General features: G+C 39.1%; 1 protein-coding gene across 1 annotated transcript; it reads right to left on the minus strand.

Moving 5' to 3' along the window:
• Positions 1-571: 571 nt before the first annotated feature.
• On the minus strand, positions 572-5,442 carry LOC138929305 (uncharacterized). Its single transcript, XM_070288754.1, has 5 exons — positions 5,277-5,442; positions 3,488-3,824; positions 2,114-2,708; positions 1,295-1,582; positions 572-1,150 (listed from the first exon to the last, which is right to left on the minus strand). The coding sequence occupies exons 1-5, from the start codon at positions 5,440-5,442 to the stop codon at positions 572-574; spliced, it is 1,965 nt and encodes a 654-aa protein (XP_070144855.1).
• Positions 5,443-10,300: the final 4,858 nt, after the last annotated feature.

Genomic DNA, 10,300 nt, shown 5'->3' on the forward strand with positions numbered 1-10,300 from the left:
CTGGTCCAAAATCCTTCATCTTGAATGATGCTCCCAAGTGAGCTTTGGTTTCAAGCAGCCAATTAGGATAATTTGATGCCAAAAGCAAATCATCAACATATATGGTGACAAGTAGAAACTTTCCGTCTCCTTGCTTGACAAACAGGCATGGATCTTGCTCAGTTGGGTTAAGTCCGATTTCCTTAAGCTTCTCTGTAAGCTTGCAATACCAACGAAGTCCTGATTGACGAAGTCCGTAGAGTGCCTTTCGTAGTAAACAAACTGGATCTCTCATTTGTTTTAAGGATTTTCTCCAAAAACATGCTGCCTTTCTAAAATCTGTCGATGCTAACTCCTGCTTTGATCCGATTTTCGCGTCTGATTCCAGCTGCTCCATGAACTCGCTGAAACCCTCAGGTATATCCATGAATACCTGCTCCTCTAGCTCACCGTTGAGGTAGGCAGTGACGACGTCCATTTGGTGAATTTCCATCTGAAATTCTGCTGATAGAGCAACCAATAGTCGCACTGATGTAAATCGCGCTACAGGTGAGTAGGACTCAAAGAAATCTTCTCCAGGTTTCTGCGCATATCACTTGGCAACTAAACGGGCTTTCTTTCTTCCCAAAATGCTGCCGTCGTCCTTGGTTTGGAAAACCATCTTGTTTCCAATCACTTTCCGATTGTTTGGGCGTTCTGTTATCTCCCAAGTTTTGTTGAGGACTTGGGCCATAAACTCGTCTTCCACTGCGCGCTTCCAATGAACTGCTTCTTTGGATTTGAGTGCTTCTTCTAATGTTAAAGGATCCCCCGTTACTGCTAAGAATGCCAATTCGCAATCCTCAAATTCGTCATCAATCGATGTGTCATTTTCTGCGGGATCATTGTTGGGAGTTTCATCTTCCTGTCTTTGCTGATACATCTTACGTGGCCTCCCACGCTGTCCGGTTCTCAGCAATTTTGGGCGTCCTCTGCCCCTTTTCTCCACAACAGGAGTCTCTTCTTCTACTTCGCTGCTGCTAGAGGGTTCTACTTGTTCGTCCGGTAAATTATCAGTCATCTGAATAGACAATTCTCCCTCAGGTTCGTTCTCGTAAAATTCTTCATATTTACTCTTGAACCCCGATGTATTCATAAACTTTACATCATTGCTCACCACGATGGATCTCCTCTGAGGAGAATAAAGGCGATACGCTTTCGATTCTGCAGCGTATCCTACCAGTATGCATTCCTCAGATCGTGACTCAAACTTTCCCTTATTCGTGCCTTTTATTAATGCATACGCCTTCGTTCCAAATGTACGTAAATACATTACCGTGGGAACTTTACCTGTCCAATAGGTGTAGGGTAGCTCCCCAAATAGAGCCTTTGTTGGGCACCGGTTACGCAGATAGGAAGCCGTGCTAATAGCTTCTGCCCAAAATGACGGAGGAGCCCCCGCTTGCTTCATCATGCATCTGGCCATTTCTACCAAAGTGCGGTTCTGCCGCTCTGCCACGCCGTTTTGTTGAGGAGTATGTGGCGCTGACAGACGTCTGCTAATTCCGCATTGTCGCAGGAATTCGTCGGATTCCTTATTCAGGAATTCGGTTCCATTATCGCTCTGTAATTGTTTAATTTTGTTACCTGTTACATTTTCTACTAAGGCTTTGAACGATTTAAACGCGTTTAATACGTCCGATTTTTGCTGTAAGAAATATACCGAGCTATATCGCGAATAGTCATCTATAAATGTAACAAAGTACTTGCATCCGCTTTTTGACTGTGTACGCATCGGTCCACACACGTCACTGTGCACAATTTCTAGAGTTTTCTGCCATCTCTTTTCCGTAGCACTTTTATACGTATTTGCCGTTTGCTTTTCGCTGATGCAAATTTCACACTGCGGTAGTTTGTCATTTTCTTTTAGCTTCATTCCGTGAACTTTTCCACACAACGCCATTCTCTTTAAGTCTTTTTCATTTAGATGGCCCAACCGGCGATGCCATGTTTCTATTTCGCTTTGTTCTTCGTTCACTTTGTTTGCTTCATTCTTTTCGGTATTCAAATAATACAAATTTCCGTATTTCTTCGCTCGAAGCCAAACTTCATTTTTATTTTTCATAATTATCGCTTCTTCCTTACGAAAACGCACTTCGTAACCTTTTTCAGTTATTTTAGAAACAGAAAGCAAATTCTGGCGAAGATCCGACACAAATAGCACTTCTTTAAGGGTGATCTTCTCATTTCTCTTTCCTTTAATGTCTATCTTCACGTCACCAACACCATTAACCTTCGTTGTGTTGCTGTCGGCCAAATGCAATGTTTTTTCAATGCTTCTTATTTCACCGAACAAATTCTTATTGGAACTCATATGTGCCGAACAACCGCCGTCCAGGCACCACATATCATTTCGCCCTTCGGCTATGAATGCATGTTCATTCACGTTCATTGTCATCTCCTTTTTGTACCGATTTCCGTTGGTTTCGCGGTTCTCGTTTTTCGCACTATAGCTGCTCTCTTTCGGCTTCACTCGACAATTTCGCGCTATATGTCCTACCTTGTTGCACACGAAGCATTTTCTGCTCTCCTTTTGAGGCTTGCCTTCTTTAGCTGTTTTCTTTTTGTTCGCGTACAAAGCACTTTGTTCTTCGCGGTCACTTTTCGATTTTCTTGCCTCCGATTCCTCCAATATTTTAACACGGAGCACTTCTGGACTTGGCAAGTCGTCACGTGTCTCGATCGCACACCTAAATGTTTCGTATGAGTCGGGCAAGCAAATCATCGAGCAAATCATCTCCAATTGTCACTCCGATCTCTTTAAATTTCTTCACCGCATCGAAGAAACCGTTGATGTGAAGGCGGGCGTCGTCCCCCTCACTCATTCGCGACAATGCTACACGCTTTAACAAGCTGGCCTTTCGCACTGGCCCTTTTGATTGAAATGTGGTTTGCAATTTCAACCAATAATCTCTCGATGTAGTGCAATCTTCGATCAAACCTAGCTCGGATGTACTTATCGACAAAAGTATATCTGCTCGAGCTTTCTCGTCTTTAATGGTCCATTCTGCGAGATCACTTTCATTTGTGGGACACTTTTTCGTACCGTTCACGTATGGCCATAAATCATTCTTCACAAGTATAGCACACATTTGCAACTTCCATGTATCGTAGTTCTCCGCGTTTAGCGGTTCGATGCGCATGTATGTACCCGCCATTTTTCACGGCGTCTCTCGTTTCTCTCCTTTCGCACTTATTTAATTTTCCGCGTTCGATACTACGCGTCCTGGGCCCATAACCTGTTGGGATTTTCCCCCCAACGCAGGTGCATGAGTATCCGGATTAAATAAGTACACTTAAGCCTTTTCGGATTAATACATATACATAAGTTTATTATATATTGAATGGAGAACAAAAGAATGGCATGCAAGATCGACTGCTCTTGAAAACACGCCGCGCAAGACTGAAATCAAAAGTGTGGCCAGTTGAGGATAATATGCTGGCCAAAACGGTCCTCAGATGGAGTTACCAGATTGGTACTTTGGATGAGGCGCTTAATTCAACCATTTTGCTCAAAAGCGCCTGTTTTACAGTAATGGGTGTATCTATGTCGGTGCTAGCGGCGATATTGCTCAGCACGTTGAAGTCTTTTCGGGGTCGTCCTCTTTGTCCAGTGCGTACCAGCCTATGTCTGCCCGGTCCTCGACGAACTCCTGCTTCTTCAGATGAATCCTCTTCAGATTCTTGCTCTTGGGCTTGTTCTTCATCAACAGCTGCTTCTTCTGGATTTGGTTTGTCGCAGACTGCTACTTCTTCTGAAATCGCCTGTATTTGGTCATCTGCTTGGGGGATGAAGTCTAATACACCTGTCGAAGACTCATTATTAGTGAAATTAGATACAGTATTTTCAAATTCCACGAATTTCACGTCACGCCTCTCGATGACTTGTCTTCGATGTTTGTCGTATAACCTATACGCTTTGGCCGTTAAAGAGTATCCAACGAAAATATATTCGTCCGCTTTAGCTTGAAATTTATGGCGATTCTTCTTATCCAGTGCGAATACCTTTGAGCCAAACGTGCGTAAGTGGCTCACAGTTGGTTTCCTGCCGCTCCATGCCTCCATTGGTGTAAGATCTTCTTTTAGCGCGTTGGTAGGGCTCCGATTTCGAAGATATGCGGCAGTCGATACTGCTTCAGCCCATAGCGATTCACCAACATCTGCATGCACGAGCATGCTACGCGCCATTTCGACGAGGGTTCTGTTAGCCCTCTCGGAAACACCGTTCTGTTCCGGAGTATACGGCACTGTTAACTGTCTTTTAATGCCACAATCGCTCAAAAAATCGTCAAACTGTTTGTTTTTATACTCTCTTCCGGTATCACTGCGAAGACATTTTATTTTCTTTCCGGTTTGACACTCGACCAAGTTCTTAAACGCTTTAAATGATTCGAATGCTTGGTCCTTTGATTTCAGAAAATACACGAAAATTCTGCGCGACTTATCGTCTATAAAAGTAATAAAATATCTTGCTCCACCGACCGACGGCACGTTCATAGGACCGCATATGTCCGTATGAATTATTTCCAAAACTTTCGACGCACGGCTTACTGAGTTTTTTGGAAATGGAGTCGCACTAATTTTGCATTTATTACACGTTTCGCAGTTTATTTCCGTTATGTTTTTCACATCAAACCCGTTCACAATGTTTTTGTTGACCAATTCTTTTAGGCTTCCGTAATTGAGATGGCCATACCGATTATGCCAAATTTCGTATTTTTTATTCATCAGAAACAACGAATGATTCTTTTTATCGTCAAAAATGAATAGCCCGTCTTTCATTTTTGCCCGCAGCAACACGACATTGTTTTCGTCTTTGACTATTGCTTCTTTCTTTTTGAACTGCACACAGTGTCCATAGCTCATAGCTTTGCCCACAGAAATAAAATTCATCTGCAGCGATGGTACATACAGTACATCTTTTAATTTTATCACACTTTCACCAGTTTTTATTATCACTGTGCCTCTGCCAGTTGATTCGATAAAATTATTAGCAGCCAACATGATTTTGTCTTTGATTTCGACAAACGAAACAAATAAATCTTTTTGTTTACACATGTGAGAAGTTGCCCCACTGTCCAGACACCAAGCGCTTTCCGATACCGTTGCTTTGTGCGTTGCCGAAAAAACGGAATACGAAATTTTGTGTTCACTTTGATCCGTTCTTTCGTCTTCGTTGCTTTTTCGCGATCTGCATTGCACTGCTCTGTGCCCGCGTTTTCCGCATTTGAAACATTTACCGTCGAATTGTTTCTTACTTTGCTTCGCACCTTTTTGTCCGTTCTTTGCAGCTGCACCGTTGCCGCCTGCATAGAAGGCTTGTTGTTGCTCGTTTTCTTCGGTTTTCTGCTCTATTCTTTCGGCTTCTTCCAGAAGCTTGACCTTTATAACTTCAAAGGACGGCAAAGAATCACGCGTTTCCATGGCAAGTATGAAATGTTTGAAATCGGCACTTAAACTGGACAACAATATTATCACTTTTAATTCCTCACTCAATTCAATGTTTACTTCTGCTAGTTTATCTACCACTTCGACGAACGAATTTAGAAATTGCGACATACTGCAATTTGCCGGCTTTTTTATGTTTAGTAGTTTCTTGTAAAGACTAACTTTACGTATTGGCCCGTTGGTGACGTAAACATCCCGAAGAATATTCCATGCCTCTTGTGAGGTCTTCGCGTTTTTTATATAGTTGAGCTGCGATGTTTTCACATTCAAAATAATACACGCCAATGCTTTTTCGTCGTCCGCTAGTTCTGCATTGTCTTCGACTTTTACATTTTTCCCGTTTACGAAATTCCAAAGGGCATGGTGCACGAGAACGCTTCTCATTTGCACACACCAGTTGCTCTCGCACAACTTTTCTATTTGGTACATACTCATGTTTGTATTAAGTCACTTTATTTAATTTGCGAATTTCACTGGGCCCATAACCTATGTTGGGGGTTATGTTCGTGGATAAATATAAGGGCCTAATACAAAAGTAAACCGTACGCGACACACGCGTTAGAAAAGGAGAACACCAGACTTGAACTTAAGCGACATACGTTTATTCAGTTTGATGGCTTGGGAAGGAGTGAACATAGGAGGAGGATAATAAAGAGACCAGACTTCATTATACTAGAAATGGAAATGGATCATCGGTTATCGAATATGAAACGTTCAGCTTGCATACTTTAACAGTATTAGCCGTGTAAAAACTAATATAAATACAAATTCTGAAGTGGATATAGGCATTATTAGCTGAGTTGTGAACTTTTTGTTTACAAATTTACAATTTAGTATGCAAATGTATTAGCCCTGTAAAAACTAATATAAATACAAATTCTGAAGTGGATACAGGCATTATTAGCTGAGCTGTGAACTTTTTGTTTACAAATTTACAATTGAGTATGCAAATGTATTAGCCTTGTAAAAACGAATATAAATACACATTCTGAATTGGATACATGCATTATTAGCTGAGCTGTGAACTTTTTGTTTACAAATTTACAATTGAGTATGCAAATGTATTAGCCTTCTAAAAACTAATATAAATACAAATTCTGAAGTGGATATATGCAGTATTATCTGAGTTGTGAACTTTTTGTTTACAAATTTACAATTGAGTATGCAAACGTATTAGCCTTGTAAAAACTAATATAAATACAAATTCTGAAGTGGATACAGGCATTATTAGCTGAGTTGTGAACTTTTTGTTTACAAATTTACAATTGAGTATGCAAATGTATAAGCCGTGTAAAAACTAATATAAGTACAAATTCTGCCGTTAATACATGCATTATTAGCTGAGTTGTGAATACAAATTCTAAAGTGGATTCAGGCATTATTAGCTGAGTTGTGAACTTTTTGTTTTTAAATTTACAATTGAGTATGCAAATGTATTAGCCGTGTAAAAACTAATATAAATACTAATTCTGAAGTGGATACAAGCATTATTAGCTGAGTTGTGAACTTTTTGTTTACAAATTTACAATTGAGTATGCAAACGTATTAGCCTTGTAACAACTAATATAAATACAAATTCTGAAGTGGATACAGGCATTATTAGCTGAGTTGTGAACTTTTTGTTTACAAATTTACAATTGAGTATGCAAATGTATTAGCCGTGTAAAAACTAATATAATTACAAATTCTGAAGTGGATATATGCATTATTAGCTGAGTTGTTAACTTTTTGCTTACAAATTTACAATTGAGTATGCAAATGTATTAGCCTTGTAAAAACTAATATAAATACAAATTCTGCCGTGGATACATGCATTATTAGCTGAGTTGTTAACTTTTTGCTTACAAATGTACAATTGAGTATGCAAATGTATTAGCCATGTAAAAACTAATATAATTACAAATTCTGAAGTGGATATATGCACTATTATCTGTAGCGGCGCCTGAAGAACGTTTTAGTTATGTTCTGCCTAGAAGCATGCTTCAAAATTGGTAGTAAAACCCAGTTAAGACTGGCCAGATGTAACCCCTATTTAGTATCAGTAATTAGTGTTTAACTAAAAACAAAAATACTAATTGATACCTTTGGGAGTGATGCCAGGTCGGGCTTGGTTGAAAAAGCTTGCTATAAGCCGAGATGGCGGATTTCTCAGCTGGTGGAAATTTCCGGCAATGGTCGAAGCCAACGCCGCATGAGTTTCGAGCTTTCTTTTCTATTGAACCGGCGTGGCAGACAGACGTAAAAAAATTTCTTCTGCCAATTTTTCAAAGTGCGGTTAAATAAAAGCACGCGGATCCAAAATCGAAAAGTGATTTTTTTATACAACAATTTATTCCGAAAAGTGAGTTTTTCTTTGTTGCGCAAATTATATGCGAGTGCTAATTGATTTTGGCTTTTAGGAAGGCTGAAAAAAAAACTCCACTTCCCGGTACGGTCGCCTCGGCCACCACGGCCGCTACGGCAAACCTGTGCGAGTGGAGTTACAAGGTTGGTAGAGAATTTATCAGCGTTCGAGGGTTTTCTTTTTACATCGCTTTCATTCGCTAGGTGCCCACTTTATTTGCGTCCGTTGTCTGGGGGAGCACCCACATCGGCCGGCAATACCGATCTGTGCAGAGGAGCACCAACATTGGCCGGTGGTTCGGAGTTGCCCTGAGGAGCACCCGCACCCGCCGCCACTCCAGGTGGCGCACAGGAAAACCTCCGTTAGTCGGAGGTCTGGATTTTCCTTGGGGAGCACCGCGTTCGACAAGCCTGCGGATTTGCCTTGGGGAGCACCCCATTTGCCCAGCGAACGGCAGTGCCTTCTGGAGCGGCCCTGACTTTTCATCGATCAGCAGTGGCAGCAGGGAGTACCTTTGTTTTGCTAGGAATCTTCTCGACCAAATTTCCCGCGGATTAAATAATGCCAATCTAGATCAACGCTAAACCCAAATTTCTTTATATTCATCATGTGAATTTTCCGCGGTGCAAAGATTTTTGCCGTAAATTTTTTTTTTTAACCTCCAAAAAAAAAAAATATTCAGCTCGCGGAAAAATAATAGATCCCACGTGCATAACAAGTGCGCTTTGCTACACTAGGAGAAATTCCTCAACTTGCCTTAACGTACATCAAAAAGGAAAAGCTTTTAAAAGCATAGTTAAAAGAATTAATAATGAAGTAAAACAACTATATTGGAAAAATTTAATTTGATAAAAAAAATAATTAATTAGAAATTATAATTAAGTTATGATTCATTGAGTGCACAGCTAAATTTAAGGTTATTCTTCTCTTGAAAGAAGTTTTTTTTGCGGTTTATTCAAAAAATTAAACGTTTATAAGGATAAAGGATAACCCCCTATCAAAGCAGGAATGCCTTGATTTTTTTCCAGCCTGCCTACGTCGGGAGATCGATCGTCCGCCGAGGAATCTGCTGTGTGAGTTTACTGTTATGATAATAAATCTGAAAACATTGAAATATCAGGGCTATCTAAAATCCTCATAAACGTTAACAGAAATGTCAAGTCGAAAATTTATAAAGAAAATCCATTATTAAAATTTAAACCCAGCAAAATGAATTAAACCTAAAACTGAATTATTTCAATCAACTCTTGAATAAAAACCTTTTAATTTTGAAAAAAAAGAGAATATCATTAAATAATTAGCAGACCAACCAAAGAATGAGAATGGATATTAATTATAAACAAGAAAGGAAGCTAACTTCGGCACGCCGAAGTTTGTATACCCTTGCAGATTGGTTTTTAGATTTATATTATAAATTATAATGCCGAAAACAGACACAAAACAGAGTTTCATTACATTTTACCTATACTTATTATGTTTTCAGTTTGACAATTACAGTTTTACATTCCCAGCTTTATATATTTTATAAATTTACCGATCGCTTCTATGGCAGCTATAAGATATAGTTGTCCGATTCTTATGAAATTTATACCAAAATTCTAGAATAATAAAAAAAGCTTATATCTCAGAGTAGATAAAAATACGTTGAAAAACAACGAAGCTATAATTTTATTCCTATTAATTTCCCGATCGTTCCTATGGCAGCTATATCATATAGTCGTCCGATTTTCATAAAATTTGTACCAAAGTTCAGAAATAATATAAGATGGTCATATGTAAAAAATAGTGCAAATATGTTGAAAAACAGCCAAGTAATAATTTTTTTTCTAAAAATTTATCGAACATTTGTATGGCAGCTATATGATATAGTCGCCCGATCCGGCCCGTTCCGACATATATAGCAGTGAGAGTATATAGAAGACTATATGCAAAGTTTCATTCAGATAGCTTTAAAACTGAGGGACTAGTTTGCGTAGAAACAGACAGACGGACAGACAGACAGACGGACAGACGGACAGACAGACAGACGGACAGACGGACATGGCTAGATCGACTCGGCTGTTGATGCTGATCAAGAATATATATACTTTATAGGGTCGGAAACGTCTCCTTTACTGCGTTGCAAACTTCTGACTGAAATTATAATACCCTGCAAGGGTATAAAAAGAACAAATCAATGAATTTTCTCTGAACAAACTATTTCTTTAAAAATTACATTTTTTATAACTATTTTTTTCTTCAATCTTATCATAACCGTTTTTCTAGCACATGTTTATATACATTTTATACCCTTATTATACTTTACTTATATACTTATATACACTTGTAGGCCCAAAATTCACTCATGCAGATTAAGTCTAAATTTGTATTATTTCGCTTAAATTGTTTCATCTAGGATTAGAATAATCCAGAAATTAAATATGTTAACTATCAAGGAATTAAATATAAAAATGGAAGCCTAAATAATTAATCAACTGAACTCGGCTGATG

This window comes from Drosophila kikkawai, unplaced genomic scaffold (genome assembly GCF_030179895.1).
Source record: "Drosophila kikkawai strain 14028-0561.14 unplaced genomic scaffold, DkikHiC1v2 scaffold_127, whole genome shotgun sequence".
Classification (NCBI taxonomy): Eukaryota; Metazoa; Arthropoda; class Insecta; order Diptera; family Drosophilidae; genus Drosophila; species Drosophila kikkawai.

Bases quoted from the DNA above. Each gene is read 5' to 3' on its own strand.
- LOC138929305 (XM_070288754.1), bottom strand. From the start codon at position 5,442: ATGGAAACGCGTGATTCTTTGCCGTCCTTTGAAGTTATAAAGGTCAAG. The intron at 1,583-2,113 runs GTGCGTTTTCGT...AAACAATTACAG, and splicing joins TAACTGAAAAAGGTTACGAA to AGCGATAATGGAACCGAATT. The intron at 1,151-1,294 runs GTAATGTATTTA...TATTCTCCTCAG, and splicing joins GGACAGGTAAAGTTCCCACG to AGGAGATCCATCGTGGTGAG.